Source organism: Capricornis sumatraensis, chromosome 6 (assembly GCF_032405125.1).
Source record: "Capricornis sumatraensis isolate serow.1 chromosome 6, serow.2, whole genome shotgun sequence".
In the NCBI taxonomy this organism is placed as follows: Eukaryota; Metazoa; Chordata; class Mammalia; order Artiodactyla; family Bovidae; genus Capricornis; species Capricornis sumatraensis.
Window position 1 is genome coordinate 104,295,626 of NC_091074.1, and position 21,104 is coordinate 104,316,729.

At 36.7% G+C, this 21,104-nt stretch overlaps 1 protein-coding gene across 4 annotated transcripts in view; it reads left to right on the forward strand.

The window, feature by feature from the left end:
• Positions 1–21,104, forward strand: part of FSD1L (fibronectin type III and SPRY domain containing 1 like) — a 48,623-nt gene that overhangs the window by 12,653 nt on the left and 14,866 nt on the right. For all 4 annotated transcript variants that reach the window (XM_068974306.1, XM_068974307.1, XM_068974308.1 and 1 more), the window contains exons 5-8: positions 2,306–2,328; positions 9,245–9,366; positions 14,488–14,697; positions 19,188–19,286. In XM_068974306.1, the coding sequence (XP_068830407.1) occupies positions 2,306–2,328; positions 9,245–9,366; positions 14,488–14,697; positions 19,188–19,286 (454 nt within the window). The remainder of the gene's footprint in view (positions 1–2,305; positions 2,329–9,244; positions 9,367–14,487; positions 14,698–19,187; positions 19,287–21,104) is intronic.

Consider the following 21,104-nt stretch of genomic DNA (forward strand, 5'->3'; position numbering starts at 1 on the left):
TGCCAATCCACTCCAGTACTGTTGCCTGGAAAATCCCATGGACAGAGGAGCCTGGTACGCTACCGTCTATGGGTCGCAGAGAGTTGGACACGACTGAGTGACTTGACTTCACTTCACTTCACTTCATAGAAAATATAAAACTTCTGATGTTTAGAATCCAGGGGATCTTCCCAATGCAGGGATTGAACCCAAGTCTCCCACATTCCAGGTGGATTGTTTACCAGCTGAGCCACCAGGGAATCCCAAAAATTTGTATAGAAAATATAAAATTTCTGATGTTTGGAATCAACCATTATGCAGTGTTTTTTTTTAATCTGATTTTTTTGTCTAAGGGAAAATAGGACCTTGAAACTGGCTCTTATTTACTGTCTGACTGAGCACCCTTCATTTCCCATATTATTATTTCTTAATATGGGGTGAAGGTAGAAGTCTCAATCATATAATGTAAAAAATATTAAATATTTGTCCCCTAGTCATTTTCAGATTCTCTCAAGAAAACTTTACAACATTATCTGCCCCAAATCTCGTAGGAAAATCTGAAGTATGAAACAGTGTGAATGTATAGACAAAACTTGAAAAGTTTCCTCAGTGTTGTATGGCATTAACATTTTTACTGGGAATTCTCTTGGGCTTTACTGCAAATCAAAATAAAGATAAATCTCTGGAAAATATGAAATTGACATCTAGCCTTTGCTACATTCAGTGTTAGTATATTTTTCTCATAGCAGTTATGATTCATAAACTGGTATATTTTTATTTTTTGTTGCTGTTTATCAGTGCTCTGATTTTAACTAACTTTTCCCTTGCTGCCTCTTTCCATTTCAGCCTCTGTTTCAGAGAATTAGATTGTTAAAATGTTTGTGTGCTTAGTTGCTAAGTTGTGTCTGACTCTTTGCGACCCCATGGACTATAGCTGGCCAGTCTCCTCTGTCTATGGGATTCTCCAGGCAAGGATACAGGAGTGAGTTGCCGTTTACTCCTTCAGGGGATCTTCTTGGCCCAGGGATTGAATCCGTGTCTCCTGCATTGGCAGGTGGATTTACCTCTGAGCCACCAGGGAAGCCTGATTAGTATACAGTGTCATGGAATTGCTTATGGTAGTGCTGGAACTGTGTGATGTACTCATCTTCTAAATTTCAGTTCTGTTCTTTTTGTTTCTGACATTGTAAAATTATCTAAAATATTCCCAGGTGGCTCAGCGGTAAAGTGGTAGACAGGTTTGCAGACCAGAATATTTTAGATTAGGTATAAAAATGACCAGTACCAAGTAAGAACAGTATTAGAACTGAAGAAAAGAGAGAAGCATTGCTGTATACGTCAAATTAATGTTCGATTAAATTGAGTAACTGTTAACTATTACCATGTGCCAAGCTTTATGCTAGACACTGGGGATAGAGTGTCAGGCATAACAGCCATCTTCTACATCAGATGTGTTGTTAATATGCTGCTCAGTGTAGGGGAAAAAACTTGTGTTAGATCTATTATATGGTGTGTAGATTTAAAGGGGATAGCAATGCCTGTATTTTTCATCATTTTTCTTAGATGTGCAGTACCAAATAATAGCTGTGCCCTCTTCCTAAATTTGTGCTAGAATTCTCAAAAAAAGAGAAAAAGATATCTTAAGTAGTGTAGGTTTAAGTTGGCAGCTCTTATGAAGTCATCTGAGGGAAAGACCCATTGCTGCAAGTGTTTCTTTGGTTTCTCCTTACCTGAATTTTTGCCATTACAGCTTCATTTTTTGGGGTAAAGGGTTGTAGAACCGCAGCCTAGTTTTATATGTTAGCAGGCAAGCTCTAGGAATACAAAGTCCTTGCCCATGTGGAGGCAAATAGAGAAAACTTGGAACAACCATTATGAAGTGGTGAAAGAGATCTCTGAAGAAAATTTGGAGAGCAGATTTGAAATATATAAGAAAACCATCAGAATGCATAGAAATGTGTGCCCCATGAAGGAGATTGAGTGTTCTAGTTGAAGAGTGTCAGACTGAATGAAAGTGGAGGTGTGTGTTGATAATCTTAAGGTAAGAAAAAAAATTTACAGTCATCTGAAATTAGTTTGAAGTGTTATCTTTCCCTCCTTATTTTAAAGTGATACATATTTATATGGGAACCGGATTTCCTATAGTTCTAACATCACAATATGCAAGCTGACATGAACTGTACAAATTATAGGAAATTTGTTTTGGTGAAAATGAGCTAATCTGTTCCAGGGATTTTATCCTAACTTTTCTTGCATGTCACTGCCATTGAAACTTGCATGAAAAGCACTAACTGCCTTCTTTCTCTTCTCCCTGATTTGCTCCAAGGCTGCCAGACAGATCAAGGATAGGTATGATATAAAACCTACATTTTTTTTTAAAGTATCAACATTGAAGTCAGAAATGAAATTCAAATAGTTTCTTATTAGAATCTCATTAGTTAAAAATATCTAATGGCCAAGTACAGAAAAAAAGAAACAGCATCTTCTGCCTATATTCTAGAATAAAGAACATATCAGCAAGATTTTTTGAAAATACAGTTTTGGACAATTATGTGCTTCCAGAAGAATTTCATTTCTGATATAATGTAGTTTTAGTATAGTCCTTAATTAGCTGTGCTAGTAGATGGGAAACCATTTTGAATAATGTAAAAAATATTCCTGGAATGCATGTTTTGTTGTTAAATTTTATAAGCATGTCTTATTTTATGAAAAGTTACAGCATTATATTGTTCCTCAAGAGCCAAAGCACTCCTACTTCACTGCTCTCCTATTTAATATCTTTGTATTTTCATTTCATCCTGTTCCTGGTGCCATCTCTTGCTATTTCTAATGCCACTGCTGTCTAGTTGGTGGGAAGAGGAAAAAACAATGGTGGCAGACTTTGGCTTAAAGGTCTTTACCATTCTTAGGGCCAGGATTAGGAAAGGTACGTTAGTACTTGTTGTAAGAATATAGCAGAGGGCTAAAGGAGCTGTTGGCAGTTTTGGATTGGGTTATCACAGAAGGGATGGTTTTGATCTGCCTGGCTAGTCACTGAGCATTGACTATAGTGAGATTGTCACTTTTAAGGTTTCTTCATTTGAGGATTATGAAATTATCTGAAAGGCATAGCTCTTCAAAGCACCACTCTGAGCCCTAGATTAAATTATTCATCAGATAATTTGCAAAATTATTATTTATATATTGTGGGAAAACCAGTGTTGCTGTTGTTAATCTTGGCTGAAGACTTGTGTTTTTCTCGTGGCCTTTTATTTGACTTTCATAGCATTCTTAGCACAAATAATTTTTCTTTTTTTTATGTTTTATTTCATTTTAAAATTAATTTTTATCAAAGTATAGTTGACTTACCAATGTTTTATTCTGCTCTACAGCAAAGTGGATGTTATACATGTACATATGTCTACTCTTTTTTTAGATTCTTTTCCCAAATAGGTCATTACAGAACATTGAGTAGAGTTTCATGTGCTATACAGTATTTTTTGTATATTTTATATCAGAGTATAAAGACATGGGTTATTCTTATAAATCCTGATTATGAGATTATGAGAGTTTAAGGTGAAAAGTATTGGCTGTATGAGGAATGGATGCTAGGTAGGTCAGTTTTTTGGGTTAGGTTTGGGTTGTGTCTGCTTGACTTCGCTATAAGTAATTCATCTTCTACTGTGGCTAGATGAATATTTTATTTTGCCACCTCCTCCATTAAATCCTCCTCTGGTCCCTGATTTTCTGGATTAGAAGTCACTTCCTAATAAGGTTTTAGGCTGCCCAAAGACTTTGAGAAAAGCCTTGCAAAATCTCTCTTTCCTGTTCTGGGAATCTGTATGGTTCTGTGCCTCCCAGATTGCTGCCCTTACCCCTGACTTCTTTCTCTTTGTCCTGATTTGTCAGAATTTCATTTTATGATCAGTGTTCATGGCTGAATATTCTTCAGTGAGTCTAGATTTCTTTGCCCAAAACCAACCTCTTGGATATATTTCATCAATACCCAGAGTATCCAGGTGATCTCAAAGGAGTCAAAGTTCCTTTTTTTCTGCCAGAGCAAGCTCCATTTTCTGTTGTTGTTGCTGTTGTTTTTCAAAGTAAATTTTTTTTTTTATTTTTTTTGCTACCTTCAAAGTTTGTTCTTCCTGTGTAAGGAACATTTCTAAGTCTTGGTTTAATTTTTTAAAATTTGGCTTTTTTTTAGCTTCATAATGTTCAGGATTCTCTGATATGGTTTTTATGTGCTCTTCCAGGAAGTAAGCTTCTAGAATTCAATATTGGTATTTTTAGTACAAAAATAAACATATAGTCATAATAAAATAACTATCTTCATTAAGGGAAGAAAGGATTACTTCCTTAGAAGAGAGCAGAAGTGGTATTTAAGGAATGGATAACATGGCTGAGCAGGCAATCAAAAAATAAAGTATCTATGAGAACTCAGTACTTATTTTCTGTGATAGATATTATACAGAAGAAATGGCAGGAGTGACAGGAAAACCTAAAGAAATGATGAGAAGATAATGCATAGATTTTTATAACTCTAAAAATTACTAGTATAGGCTTCCAATTGCTTAGTCTGGTTGGAAGATGATTAATTGAGGTATACTGTGAAGAGTTACTAGTTCTTTGAAAGAAAGGGATCATGAAAGAGAGAGTCAAGTTAATGTAGTAGATAGTTTGAAGAAAGTGTGTTCATTCTTACTATTTTGCAGTTTTCTCTTTGCAAAAATAAAACTAGGAAGAAGAGATCTTTGTATTTAGTTTGTACTATTAAAAATGAACCAAGAAAGACAAGGTGAATTAAAACATCCCTAACCACATGGATCTTGTAATGCAGAGACTTATATATGGATTTTAGATAGTTGGGTTGGGCTTTGAAGCATAATGTCTAGATATCAGTTCAGTTCAGTCGCTCAGTCGTGTCCTACTCTTTGCGACTGCATGAATCGCAGCACACCAGGCCTCCCTGTCCATCACCAACTCCCGGAGTTCACTCAGACTCACGTCCATCGAGTCCATGATGCCATCCAGCCATCTCATCCTCGGTCGTCCCCTTCTCCTCCTGCCCCCGATCCCTCCCAACATCAGTCTTTTCCAGTGAGTCAAATCTTCGCATGAGGTGGCCAAAGTACTGGAGCTTCAGCTTTAGCATCATTCCTTCCAAAGAAATCCCAGGGCTGATCTCCTTCAGAATGGACTGGTTGGATCTCCTTGCAGTCCAAGGGACTCTCAAGAGTCTTCTCCAACACCACAGTTCAAAAGCATCAATTCCTCGGCGCTCAGCTTTTTTCCAAGTCCAACTCTCACATCCATACATGACCACAGGAAAAACCATAGCCTTGACTAGCCGGACGTTAGTCGGCAAAGTAATGTCTCTGCTTTTGAATATACTATCTAGGTTGGTCATAACTTTTCTTCCAAGGAGTAAGCGTCTTTTAATTTCATGGCTGCAATCACCATCTGCAGTGATTCTGGAGCCCCCCAAAATAAAGTCTGACACTGTTTCCACTGTTTCCCCATCTATTTCCCATGAAGTGATGGGACTGGATGCCATGATCTTCATTTTCTGAATGTTGAGCTTTAGGCCAGCTTTTTCGCTGTCCTCTTTCACTTTCATCAAGAGGCTCTTTAGCTCCTCTTCACTTTCTGCCATCAGGGTGGTGTCATCTGCATATCTGAGGTTATTGATGTTTCTCCCAGCAATCTTGATTCCAGCTTGTGTTTCTTCCAGGCCAGCGTTTCTCATGATGTACTCTGTATATAAGTTAAATAAGCAGGATAACAATATACAGCCTTGACATACTGCTTTTCCTATTTGGAACCAGTCTGTTGTTCCATGTCCAGTTCTAACTGTTGCTTCCTGACCTGCATACAGATTTCTCAAGAGGCAGGTCAGGTGGTCTGGTATTCCCATCTCTTTCAGAATTTTCCACAGTTTCTTGTGATCCACACAGTCAAAGGCTTTGGCATAGTCAAGAAAGCAGAAATAGATGTTTTTCTGGAACTCTCTTGCTTTTTCCATGATCCAGCGGATGTTGGCAATTTGATCTCTGGTTCCTCTGCCTTTTCTAAAACCAGCTTGAACGTCAGGGAGTTCACAGTTCACATATTGCTGAAGCCTGGCTTGGAGAATTTTGAACATTACTAGCATGTGAGATGAGTGCAATTGTGTGGTAGTTTGAGCATTCTTTGGGATTGTCTTTCTTTGGAATTGAAATGAAAACTGACCTTTTCCAGTCCTGTGGCCACTGTTGAGTTGATATATTCAGTCTAAAAATAAGTTCAGTCTTTTGGAAAATTATTGCATATTTGTACATCTAACTTTATTTTTGGAGATTGAAATTTTCATTGTCTAGGAAATAACTTGTTTTGGGGCTTTGATAAGCCTTTTTAATGTGTTTTTCGAGAATGTTTTTTTCCTTTGAGGCCATAGTGATTTTATGACCCAGATTTATCTTGAAAGGTGTACGTGCTATGCTTTTATTTGTTGTTTTGTTTTTGATACTTTTTAAATTGAAGTATAGTTGATTTACAGTGTTGTGCTAATTTCTGTTGTACAGCACAGTAATTCAATTATACATAGATATATACATTTTAAAATATTATTTTCCATTATGATTTATTACAGGAAAGACCATTATGATTAAATCAAGTTTTATAGATAAAGTTTCAGGTTTAAATTCCTTAAAATACTCTCAGATATTTTTCTGAACCGTTTTCAACAAACTTTTAAATCCCCATGTTTAGAAGCAGCCAAATTCACACCTGTTCATTGATTCAGTGGGCATTTACTAAGTATCTGTCTGAATATAGCTCTTTAAGAAATCTTTAAATCTGTGGTGGGAGCTGGAAGGGAGGTTCAAGAGCAAGGGGGACATATATATATACCTATGGCTGATTCATGTTGATCTATGGCAAAAACCAACACAATATTGTAATAAAGCAATTATCCTTCAACTAAAACTAAACTTAAAAAAAAAGAAGTCTTTAATTCAGAAGATACTTGGAGCTGGAGAGAACATATGTAAGACTTAGCCTTTGTTCCTAACTTCTTATTGATATAATCTGAAATTGTATATTGAGAACCAAGAGCTTAAAGTAATAGTGTGTGAAATACTCAGCATTATACTTGGCATTCAGTTAAATGTGAGTTCCTTTCTCCATAAATCGTTTTTCAATATAGCACAACCACCTTCTTTTTTTAGAAAAAAAATTGAAGTATAGTTGATTTATAATGTGTTAATTTCTGCTGAATAGCAAAGTGACTCAGTTACACATATATACATTCTTTTCCATTATGGCTTAACACAGGATGTTGAATACAGTTCCTGTGCTTTACGGGACCGTGTTGTTTATCCATTCTATATATATAGTTTGCATCTTGTTCTTGCTAAGTCGTATCCAACTCTTTGCGATCCCATGGACGGCAGCATGCTAGACTCCTCTGTCTTCCGCTGTCTCCCAAAGTTTGCTCAAATTCATGTACAAGTTTGCATCTGCTAACCCCAAATTCCCACTCTCTCCCTCCGCAACTTCCCCTTGCCAACCCCAAGTCTGTTCTCTATGTCTGTGTGTCACTTTTTGTTTTGTAGATAAGTTCATTTGTGTCTTTTTTTAAGTTCTACATATAGGTGATATCATATGGTATTTGTCTTTTTCTTTCTGACTTCACTAAGCATCATCTCTGGTTGTGTTCATGTTGCTGCAAATGGCATTATTTCATCCTTTCTTATGGCTACGGATTATTCTGTGGTGTATATGAGCCACGTCTTCTTTTTCCATTCATCTGTCAGTGGACTTTTAGGTTGTTTCCATGACTTGGCTATTTTGAATAGTGCTGTTATGAACATGGGGTATGTGTATCTTTCTGAATTACAGTTTTTCCAGATATATGCTGGGAGTGAGGTTGCTGAATCATATGGCAACTCTGTTTTTAGTTTTCTGAGGAATTTCTGTACTGTTTTCCACAGTGGCTGCAACAGTTTACATTCTCACCAACGATATAGGATGGTTCTCTTTTCTCCACACCCTCTGCAACATTTATTATTTGTAAACTTTTTTAATGATGGCTCTTCCATTGTGAGGTGTGGTGCCTCTGTAATTTTGATTTACTTTTCTCTAATAATTAGTGATCTTTTCATAGCACTTTCTTCCTGATAAATAGATCAACTATTGCTCACTCTTTGTTACTACTAAAGTGATTACCTAATAAAGTAACTGAATACAGCAACATGTTTAATCCCTTTCATACCATTGATCTTTAGGGTAGTTTGATAGATGTGAATGACTAGGCCTGGTATTCCTTTTGTTCTTGCAACTCTATTTTCTTCCTCTCCCAGATTCTCTTCTAAGAGGACAATGGTCATGAATAGCATTTTGGTATCATTCTTTGACCAAAGATAATAAGGGTAATTACTTTGTGATATATGTAGATATTACTATAATATGAAAAATTGAAGTTTGAGATAAAATAACAATAGAGTATGGGAACTTTGTTTAATCTCTAGTTTTAATTGACAGAACAATTTCCCCCTACTGTAGGTAAAATGAGCTCTTGTATGGCTTCTTTCTTTTTTGTTTTGTATACTACATTCATCTAAAATATATTGATTTGAGTTCCTACTGTTTCCATGGAATATGGTTTCACAGGGCTGTTTCTTCTTGTCTACTTCCATTCAGCTTATGTTAATACATCAGAGTCATAGCTTCTAGCATAGTATTCAGAATTGTGATTTCACTTCTCTCCTTCCTCATCCATAGTCTTTCTTTAGCACCTACCAAACAATACAGTATTTGGTCAGTGTCCTTTACTTTTATTTAAGGACACGTGGGATGGCTGTGATGACTAGGCAGAGTGTTTGATTCAGGGTGTATTTACAGTTCATTATTTGGCATATGAAAAGGAGTGAGGCTGGCATCAGGAAGTCAGATTGAGTTTACAGAGATTCAGATGACTGTTGAGTCTGTTAAAGATGATTTGTCTTGGATGTTTGTCTCTTGAGTCTTTTGTGTTTTTATGAAGTTTTGTAAAACTGGCTGGAGGAAAGTTCTTTAAAGGTTATTTAAATGTCTTTAAATTTAAAAACACTTTACATTTTTTAAAATTAATTTTCAAAAGATCTAAAAGCAAATTTCTGTTTAATTTTGTTATCTTTGTTAATAGCTTCAGAAACCACTAGAGTGGAGAAATAAGTTCTATCTGTTCACTTTATACATTAAATGTGATGTGATACTTCCCATTCTTTTATTTTTAAAAGAATGTTTATGTCTGTGTTTGCTATAGAGTAACAATGGCTTCAGCCTTTCGCCTTTCTTTGAAACCAAAGGTCAGTGACAACATGACTCATTTAATGGTGGATTTTTCTCAGGAAAGACGGATATTGCAAACTTTGAAGTTTTTGCCAGGTAAGTTAGTACATATATTATGTATAAAGTTTTGTATAAAACCTCTGTTTTCAAGATTTTTTTGTAATGAACATTAGAATTTAAATATTAAGGAAATATAGTGTGTGTTTTTTCTTTCTTCAGCTAAGGAATAACTGAATTTGCTAGTCTTTATTTTTAGAGAATTATTTTACTGACAGTAAAAATTCCAGTTTCAGAATCCTAGTACAGGATACCTCTTATCACTAGTTTGGCAGAGAGAAGCAATGTACTGTTATGGTTAACGCTGAGTCTTGGGGCCAGACTTCCTAGATTTGAATTCTGGCTGTCACTTATTTGCTGTATAGCCTCAACAAATTATTTAACTTCACCTCATTTTCTTCATCTTTAAAGTATGATGTTATCCTTCTAGGATTTTTATAAAGATTAAGTGAATTGAGACCTCTAAAGCACTTGAAAGAGTACCTGGCACATAGTTAACACCTAATGAATGTTGATTGTTATTATTACCATTGTTGTGGTGGCTTCTGGTTCAGATGGAGTTTTATAATAATAATGTGTCAACACTGGTTTATTAGAGTATTAGTATGATGATATTCCAGCAGTTGAAACCATTAAAATTGAGTCCCACTTTATTGTTACTGTTCACGTGTGTGCAAGAGCCAACTACGGACCTTTTGGTCATTCTCTTTTTACTAGCATCAAGTAGTGTTAATTAAGTGGATAGCTAAAACAGTTTGAACATGGTGATCAGGAAATCTCTGGAAAGAGACGCGTTTTACTTACAGGTTTACAGTTTTTGGAGGTTAGCTGTTTTTGATAGAGAATGTTAATCATATGAAACCATTCTTTCCTTCTATGAGAATTTGGTCCAGGACTTTAGAATATGATTGGAAAGACAAAGTTAGTAGTCAAGAAACTATAGTAGAATTAATTATGGTGACTTAAGTGAAGTATTAACTTGTATGGTATAGAGCAGAAGTTCTAAAGGAGTTCAGAGAAGGAAAAGATGAGAGAAGAAATCATAGTTGTAGAAGAAGAAAGTATACCTACTTATCAGTGAGTGCCTACCTGTAAATTGGCCTCTCAGGATTGCTAACCATTATATTTTCATTCACACTGTTTCTAAATTCAGAAGGAGAGTCATGAGGGGTGGACTGTGAATATACACATGAGTAGTAGTTTTTTGATTAAAAAAAAATACTAAAAAAGCAATCTTCTCAACATTACTTTCCTTCTCTTGGATTTTCAGTGATGGCTTAACAAACCCAGGCCATATCTACTGTACAGTCAAGTAGATTGCATGCACAGTTAGGATTTCTTCTTTTGCAAACTCTTAAGACAGTCTGAAGGAATGAGGTGTAATAAAAAGCAAGAAATCTTTTTGTGGGGGAGTTTCATCCTGAAGGAAGGTATAATAGGTTGTTAAAATTTATGAAAGGTGAACTCATATCATTAATTTTTTATATTTTGCTATAGCATAAAAATTTCCTATAAGATGCAGTCAGATAAACTTAAAAATGAATACCTTCATCCCTTAATAGTTCATTCTGTAAACACCACACAAATCAACTCTACACTGCATTATGTATAGTAACGAGTTGTGGACTTACCTGAGTCTTGAAAATTGGAAGTGATAATGATGGATGATAATAATCATGATCATTTTCTTCTACGCTAAGCCATTATTCATACATTGAAACTTAAGAGTTTATGTCCTCCTTTCTGAGCTTCGGCAGTCAAGAAGAGAGACATGTTTGTTGCAGTTGTTCTTTTACATTCACATGCAGTGAAAAACTTTAGTAAAATTCTTAGAACAATGTCCACACAATTTGTTGCTTTATGGAAGTTGCTGTGAATTGCTTTCCATTCTCATTTTTTTTTGAGTTCTTTGTTCCCTAATGTTTTTATATTACAAGTTTACCACCTTTCATCTTTCCCTGTACTTTATTCCTACATTTGTTGAAATTCTTCTCTTACTTCTATATAGGATATTGGGTGAACTTCCCACGCATTAGATTCAAGTCACTCTTAATTTGACATACGACTCTTTTTTCAATTTAATTTTTATTTTATATTGAAGTATAGTTTATTTACAGTGTTGTGTGGTTTCAGACATACAGCACAGTGACTCAGTTATACATATATCCATTTTTTCAGGCTCTTTTCCCATGTAGGTTATTACAGAATATTTGACATACCACTCTTCAGTTCAGTTCAGTTTAGTTGCTCAGTCCTGTCCGACCCCTTGCGACCCCATAGACAGCAGCAGCACGCCGGGCCTCCCTGTCCATCACCAACTCCTGGAGTTTACGCAAACTCATGTCCATTGAGTTGGTGATGCCATCCAACCATCTCATCCTTGTCATCCCCTTCTCCTCCCTCCTTCAATCTTTCCCAGCATTAGTGTCTTTTCAAATGAGTCAGTTCTTCGCATCAGGTGGCCAAAGTATTGGAGTTTCAGCCTCAGCATCAGTCCTTCCAATGAATATTCAGGACTGATTTCCTTTAGGATGGACTAGTTGGATATCCTTGCTGTCCAAGGGACTCCCAAGAGTCTTCTCCGGCACCACAGTTCAAAAGCATCAATTCTTTGGCACTCAGCTTTCTTTATAGTCCAACTCTCACATCCATACATGACTACTGGAAAAACCATAGCTTTGAATAGAGGGACATTTGTTGACAAAGTAATGTCTCTGCTTTGAATAATACCACTCTTAAATTTAAATAAATAAATAAATTATTAATAATAATGTTAATTAAATATTTAATTAGATTAATATAAATAAAATACAAATATGTTTATATATAAATATATATAAATTAAATATAAATGAAATATTATTTATTAAAATAATTAATAATTAAATAAAATTTAAATAAAAATATCTAGATTTTCTTTTTACCTGCCAAGTTTGCTTTCGTTGGGAACCATTATTCGTAAGAAGGAAGAATCTTCTTGCCAGTACATTCTTATTGCAGTGATATTAATAGCTGAATTTGAGACATAGATTTGTGGGGAGTTAGCTGGACCCACTTACAGATTAAGTGGTATTTTATTTATACAAGCCTCTTAGGACTTCAATACAGGTTTTAACTCAGCAAAATTACAAAATTACTACATGCTACAGGCATTTACACTTCCTTATATGTAGGCAGGGCACAGCATATTAAATTTATGAATGCCCATGATGTCTTCCCATAGAAATGAATAGTAATCTGTATTGCTTATGTTCCAGTAATAGACTAACGTCTATAATGTATTAAAAAATTATTATTAAATGAAGTTCATAGTTCACATTAGAGTTCACTCTGTTACACAGTTCTGTGGGTTTGGTAAATGTGTAAAAAGCAGAGACATTACTTTGCCGACTAAGGTCTATCTAGTCAAGGCTATGGTTTTTCCTGTGGTCATGTATGGATGTGAGAGTTGGACTGTGAAGAAGGCTGAGCACCGAAGAATTGATGCTTTTGAACTGTGGTGTTGGAGAAGACTCTTGAGAGTCGCTTGGACTGCAAGGAGATCCAGCCAGTCCATTCTGAAGGAGATCAACCCGGGGATTTCTTTGGAAGGAATGATGCTAAAGCTGAACCAGTACTTTGGCCACCTCATGCGGAGAGTTGACTCATTGGAAAAGACCCTGATGCTGGGAGGGATCGGGGGCAGGAGGAGAAGGGGACAACAGAGGATGAGATGGCTGGATGGCATCACCGACTCGATGAACATGAGTCTCAGTGAACTCCGGGAGTTGGTGATGGACAGGGATGCCTGGCGTGCTGCGATTCATGGGGTCACAAAGAGTCAGACACGACTGAGTGACTGAACTGAACTGAACTGAAAGTCATGTCTCCACCACTACATTATCTTACAGAGTAGTTTCACTGCCCTAAAATTCCCCTGCACTCTGCCTGTTCATCCCTTCTATCCTGCAGCCTTGCTATAAGCTTGTTATTTCCAGGAATTTTTCTGTTGATTCTTTGGGATTTTCTACATAGACTGTCATCAGCAAACAAAGACAGTTTTACTTCTTCTTTCCTAACTTGCATATCTTTTACTTCTTTTCCTTGTCTTATAGCATTAGCTGGAACTTCCAGTACAGTGTTGAATAGGAGTGGAGAGAGGGGACGTCATTGCCTTAGGGGAAAGGTGTTTAGTTTCTCAACCTTGATGTTAACTGTAGGTTTTTTTTTTTTTGTAGATATTCTTTATCAGGTAAAGTTTCCTAGTTTAATGAGAGCTTTAGTCATGAATAAATGTTGGATTTTGTAATGTATTTTTTCCTCTATTGATTCACATCATATAATTTTTCTTCTGATCATTTGAATTTTCTTCTACCGATATAATGAATTAGTTAATTTAGAATGTTGAACCAGACTTACATGCTTGGAGTAAATCTTTCAAAGCTTTTTTTAGCAACAAGTGTTTAAATACAATACTGGCACAGTTTTACACATTTAAGACACATCTGTATCACTGGAGGACCATGTTCCCCAGTTAGCCTACTATTAAATGGAACATCTGTTAATGTTGAGGAGCTATGTAAAACCTCTTTTATGGAAAAGAAATTTATTAATTTTCATACATGTTAAATGTGACTCATTTACTGCATTTTGTTGTAATGAATCATGGAACTCTGGAGAAACATTTAAAATTCTTAAATATTCTATGGGGTTGCAGATTTCATTTTTGTTCAGTGTTGAGAAATCACAGTTATTCTATAAACAAGATTTTTAAAATACATTGAAAATATTTTGAACTATTTTAATCATTGGATTCAAAGCAAGTTATTTAATTTTGTCAGCAGTAATTTAATTTATGGTCTCCAGCTGTTTGAAATAGCAGATTAGACATAAGTGTTGAAAAGTAGCAAATAATTCTCGAGTCTTTACTCTTAGCCTGTTTGAATTGCTTTTTGCTAACTGTGTTTTTAATGTACTTTGAATGCATCTATGAAAAACTTTGAAATATGAATTTTAAAACAGCTTTGAAAAATGGTTATTTTGCATTTATAAGATATCCCTTCTCTTAGCCTGATTCAATTTAACAGTTCAAAAGCAACATGAAAAAGCATAATTTGAATGACAGACATAAATATTGGATTAGTACTATTAGTGAAAAATGAGCTTTTTTTTTTGCTTCAGTCCCCAAAGCTCCAGAGATAGATCCAGTAGAATGTTTGGTGGCTGACAACTCTGTGACAGTAGCTTGGAGAATGCCAGAAGAAGATAATAAGATTGATCATTTTATACTAGAATATCGTAAAACGAATTTTGATGGACTTCCACGTGTAAAGGATGAGCGATGTTGGGAGATAGTTGATAATATTAAGGGTACTGAATATACACTGTCAGGTAAGATGACTGCATTTCGTGAATCTCATTCTCAGAAAACAGATATAATTGATGAATTTTTGACTTACATTAAAAGATCAAGTTATTCAGTTTCTTTAGCCAAGCTAACGTTTTTGTATATTTGTTATGGAAATGAATTTCTCTTAAAATATCAAGAAAACCTTCATTTTAATTAGTTCTGGATATTTGCACTCTGGTAAAACAATATGTGAAGGGATATTGTAAACACTGTCTCAATAAAATTTAATTTTCACCTTAGTTTTCTAACAGTAAAAAAGCTGTCAATTTTCTACATGTATGCACTACTCCACATTTCAGTTCAGTTCAGTTCAGTCGCTCAGTCGTGTCTCTTTGCAACCCCATGAATCGCAGCACACCAGGCCTTCCTGTCCATCACCATCTCCCGGAGTTCACTCAGACTCACGTCCATCGAGTCTGTGATGCCATCCAGCCATCTCATCCTCGGTCGTCCCCTTCTCCTCCTGCCCCCAATCCCTCCCACCATCAAAGTCTTTTCCAATGAGTCAACTCTTCGCATGAGGTGGCCAAAGTACTGGAGCTTCAGCTTTAGCATCATTCCTTCCAAAGAAATCCCAGGGCTGATCTCCTTCAGAATGGACTGGTTGGATCTCCTTGCAGTCCAAGGGCCTCTCAAGAGTCTTCTCCAACATCACAGTTCAAAAGCATCAATTCTTCAGCACTCAGCCTTCTTCACAGTCCAACTCTCACATCCATACATGACCACAGGAAAAACCATAGCCTTGACTAGACGGACCTTAGTCGGCAAAGTAATGTCTCTGCTTTTGAATATGCTATCTAGGCTGGTCATAACTTTTCTTCCAGGAGTAAGCGTCTTTTAATTTCATGGCTGCAATCACCATCTGCAGTGATTCTGGAGCCCCCCAAAATAAAGTCTGACACTGTTTCCACTGTTTCCCCATCTATTTCCCATGAAGTGATGGGACCGGATGCCATGATCTTAGTTTTCTGAATGTTGAGCTTTAAGCCAACTTTTTCGCTGTCCTCTTTCACTTTCATCAAGAGGCTTTTTAGCTCCTCTTCACTTTCTGCCATAAGGGTGGTGTCATCTGCATATCTGAGGTTATTGATATTTCTCCCAGCAATCTTGATTCCAGCTTGTGTTTCTTCCAGGCCAGCATTTCTCATGATGTACTCTGTATATAAGTTACATAAGCAGGATAACAATATACAGCCTTGACGTACTCCTTTTCCTATTTGGAACCAGTCTGTTGTTCCATGTCCAATTCTAACTGTTGCTTCCTGACCTGCATACAGATTTCTCAAGAGGCAGGTCAGGTGGTCTGGTATTCCCATCTCTTTCAGAATTTTCCACAGTTTCTTGTGATCCACACAGTCAAAGGCTTTGGCATAGTCAACAAAGCAGAAATAGATGTTTTTCTGGAACTCTCTTGCTTTTTCCATGATCCAGCGGATGTTGGCAATTTGATCTCTGGTTCCTCTGCCTTTTCTAAAACCAGCTTGAACGTCAGGGAGTTCACAGTTCACATATTGCTGAAGCCTGGCTTGGAGAATTTTGAGCATTACTTTACTAGCATGTGAGATGAGTGCGATTGTGCGGTAGTTTGAGCATTCTTTGGCATTGTCTTTCTTTGGAATTGGAATGAAAACTGACCTTTTCCAGTCCTGTGGCCACTGCTGAGTTTTCCAGATTTTCTGGCATATTGAGTGCAGCACTTTCACAGCATCATCTTTCAGGATTTGAAACAGCTCAATTGGAATTCCATCACCTCCACTAGGTTTGTTCGTAGTGATGCTTTCTAAGGCCCACTTGACTTCACATTCCAAGTTGTCTGGCTCTAGATTAGTGATCACATCATCATGACTATCTGGGTCGTGAAGATCTTTTTTGTATAGTTCTTCCGCATATTCTTGCCACCTGTTCTTAATATCTTCTGCTTCTTTTAGGTCCATACCATTTCTGTCCTTTATCGAGCCCATCTTTGCATGAAATGTTCCCTTGATATCTCTAATTTTCTTGAGGAGATCTCTAGTCTTTCCTATTCTGTTGTTTTCCTCTATTTCTTTGCATTGATCGCTGAAGAAGGCTTCCTTATCTCTTCTTGCTATTCTTTGAAACTCTGCATTTAGATGCCTATATCTTTCCTTTTCTCCTTTGCTTTTCACCTCTCTTCCCTTCACAGCTCTTTGTAAGGCCTCCCCAGACAGCCATTTTGCTTTTTTGCATTTCTTTTCCATGGGGATGGTCTTGATCCCTGTCTCCTGCACAATGTCACGAACTTCATTCCATAGTTCATCAGGCACTCTATCAGATCTAGTCCCTTAAATCTATTTCTCACTTCCACTGTATAATCATAAGGGATTTGATTTAGGTCATACCTGAATGGTCTAGCGGTTTTCCCTACTTTCTTCCATTTAAGTCTGAATTTGGTAATAAGGAGTTCATGATCTGAGCCACAGTCAGCTCCCTGTCTTGTTTTTGTTGACTGGATAGAGCTTCTCCATCTTTGGCTGCAAAGAATATAATCAGTCTGATTTTGGTGATGACCATCTGGTTATGTCCATGTGTAGAGTCTTCTCTTGTGTTGTTGGAAGAGGGTGTTTGCTATGACCAATGCATTTTCTTGGCAAAACTCTATTAGTCTTGCCCTGCTTCATTCCTCATTCCAAGGCCAAATTTGCCTTTTACTCCAGGTGTTTCTTGACTTCCTACTTTTGCATTCCAGTCCCCTATAATGAAAAGGACATCTTTTCCGGGTGTTAGTTCTAAAAGGTCTGGTAGGTCTTCATAAAGCTGTTCAACTTCAGCTTCTTCAGCATTACTGGTTGGGGCATAGACTTGGATAACTGTAATATTGAATGGTTTGCCTTGGAGACGAACAGAGATCATTCTGTCATTTTTGAGATTGCATCCACGTACTGCATTCCGACTCTTTCGGTGACCATGATGGCTACTCCATTTCTTCTGAGGGATTCCTCCCCGCAGTAGTAGATATAATGGTCATCTGAGTTAAATTCACCCATTCAGGTTCGCTGATTCCGAGAATGTCGACGTTCACCCTTGCCATCTCTTGTTTGACCACTTCCAATTTGCCTTGATTCATGGACCTGACATTCCAGGTTCCTATGCAATATTGCTCTTTACAGCATCGGATCTTGATTCTATCACCAGTCACATCCACAACTGGGTATTGTTTTTGCTTTGGCTCCATCCCTTCATTCTTTCTGGAGTTATTTTCCTCTGATCTCCAGTAGCATATTGGGCACCTGATGACCTGGGGAGTTCCTCTTTCAGTATCCTATCATATTGCCTTTTCATACTGTTCATGGGGTTCTCAAAGCAAGAATACTGAAGTGGCTTGCCATTCCCTTCTCCAGTGGACCATGTTCTGTCAGACCTCTCCATCGTGACCCGCCCGTCTTGGGTTGCCCCGCAGGCATGGCTTGGTTTCATTGAGTTAGACAAGGCTGTGGTCCTAGTGTGATTAGATTGACTAGTTTTCTGTGAGTATGGTTTCAGTGTGTCTTTGCCTTTACCTTTTTATTATTACCTTTATGGTAATACTTCAGGTTGAGCTATGACTTGATATTAGAAATTTGTGTGTTGGCCTTTTGATAGTCTTTAAAAACATACCTCTATATATAGGGGAAATGGCAATCCACTCCAGTACTATTGCCTGGAAAATCCCATGGACAGAGGAGCCTGGTAGGCTACAGTCCATGGGGTTGCAAGAGTTGGACACAACTGAGTGACTTCACTCTCCTTTCACTATATATAGGGGAGCTAGGGTATATGAGTGAGCTGAATGTTGCCTGAGATTTTTAATGTTTGTTTTACGTGAGCAGTAACATTAGTATTGTTATCATTACTGAGAACCTAACATTTGTCAGGATCTGGGCTGAAGTTCACAGGACATCTGATTTTATAAGTACAGTGCATTTCAGTTAGTCCTTACAGTTGTGAGGTTTGATTTTTCCTTTTCCAGTTTACAACTGTGGCTCTATCAAGTTGTTGAATGCGCCATAGCTAGTAATTTTTGGATTGAGATGTTAATCTGGTCCTGACTAACTTTAGAATTTTGCTATTAATCCTTATGCTTCACATTCTCTTTAAATTCATTTTTTACTTGTGAAACAAATATAAAAATTCTTTAGCTACTTTCCAGAAATTGAGTATGTTGTTCTAAACCATAACATCTCTCCATGAATGAAACGTTACTTATAATGAGGCTTGAGAATATTTTTTTATTGCTAAATTTAAAAAGCCCAGTGATAAACTGTGTAATTCATTTGTTTTGAAGAAAATAATAGATAAATCATGATTCCTTTTATTTCAGGCATGATCACTCTGTTAACATAAATTTGTACTCTTTCTGAGTAAAAAGATAGTTCCAAGGAGGGAAAAAAGTCTGTTTGAAGGTTCGTACTCATACTTTTGGAGTAGAGTCCTTTACTTTTCATATCTCAAGGCTGTCTTTTATTTTTTTCAGGTTTAAAGTTTGATTCAAAGTACATGAATTTCAGAGTGCGAGCTTGTAACAAGGCTGTGGCTGGAGAGTATTCTGATCCAGTGACTCTAGAGACCAAAGGTAAGATCATTAGCTGTTGTTCACCACAAAATAGAACTTAACATGTAAAGTTGTTCAACACTTTGTAATAGGAAACATTTCATCTATAGTTGCCTTCCCTTCTTCACCTTCATACCCGCCCCCCCCAACCCCCCTCCACACACAGAATTCTCATCAGGAGGTATTTTAAGATGGGAAAATTAGGACTACAGTAGTGGATTTCATTGGTTTCTCTTTTACCCTAGTATTCAGATAAATCAGGGGCTTCCCTGGTATCTCAGACAGTAAAGCTTCTGCCTGTAATGCAGGAGATCCAGGTTTGATTCCTGGGTCAGGAAGATTCCCCTGGAGAAGGAAATGGCAACTCACTCCAGTATTCTTGCCTGGGAAATCCCATGGACAGGGGAGCCCAGTAGGCTGCAGTCCATGGGGTTGCAAATAGTTGGACACAACTGAGTGACTTTCACTTTCAGATATGTGATATAGACCAGCTATGGTATTATGTTCTCCCATAGGTACTTAGTTTACAAATTTCAGTCTAGTATAATTATATTCCCATTGTTGAGGTTTGCCCAGAGAATGGATTATGTCTCAATAATAGGAAAGTATGTATTCAGTTTAGTTCAGATATTTTTTGTTTTTATAAATCTTATTGTAGAAATTATTATTTATATAGTTTGTTAGTATTTATAAAGCCCTCTCACAAGTCTTTTATTTGATCATTGAAACCATCTTGAGGGATCAGTAGAGCAGATGGTATTGATATCCATTTTGTAGGTGAAGAAAAGGATGCTCAAATATGTAAATTAACTTACCCATGATCCCTAAAACTAGCTTGGAAAAGTGTGAACAAGAATCTTATTTACAAGTTCTCTGCCTGCCTTTATTGTGGGCCAGGAATGTAAGTAAGTGCTTCTAGTCTCGACAGTTTGAATTTATTAGAACTCAATGTACATGAATTTGAACAAACTCCAGGAGATCGTGAACGATAGGGGAGCCTCGTGTGCTGCAGTCTGTGGGTTGCAAAGAGTCAGTCATGACTTAGTGACTCAACAACAACAACAAAGAGTAACATATTTAAACACAGAAGATTTTTCAGGTGTTTACCAATTTGAAGGCAATAATGTTATAGATCTTTCCAGTCGTGAGATGATAATTGACTCAGTTTACTTCCGGAATCAGTGTCTATCCATTGTTGTTAGATAGTTGGGCCTTTGAGTGTTCCACTGACCTACAGTTCACGTAGCATTTGAATAGGTTTGAATGCTAGAAGTTTGATATGACTTGGAGGCTGGTATAAAAATATTTTAGAATAAAACAAGAAGTTCATAAGTTATTGACAGCTCATTAGAAAGATTAAAAAAGCAAAACAAAACTAAGTCAAAGTAATTTGGATTAGCAAATGTTTTTATTTGAGAACTACAGATAACTTAGCCAAGAAATGCAGTTACTTAGAATTACTTGTTAACAAATTGAATTGAAACTGTGGTTTCTTTAGAGATTTTTACCATTTCAAAATAAAGTCATATTTATAGGTAGATAATCTTTTCTATATAACTTGAATTGTTTTCAACTCTTGTGAGGTAAAATTGCATTATTATTAATATCCTCCTCCAAGAATATTTTATCTTTTTTTATTTCTTTTGTTCCTTTTCCTTTAATATTTAGTGCCCAAACTTGGGCCTAAATGTGGTGAATTTTACATTTTCATGCAAATTCTGTAGATTCAGGAAAATGAATATCTGGCTTGCAGTTTCTTTGGAGCTGGACTCTCTGCTCCCATTAGCAGTGTCTAGATCTTAACTAGTCAAATTCTTGGTGTTAGGATTTGCAGGGAAA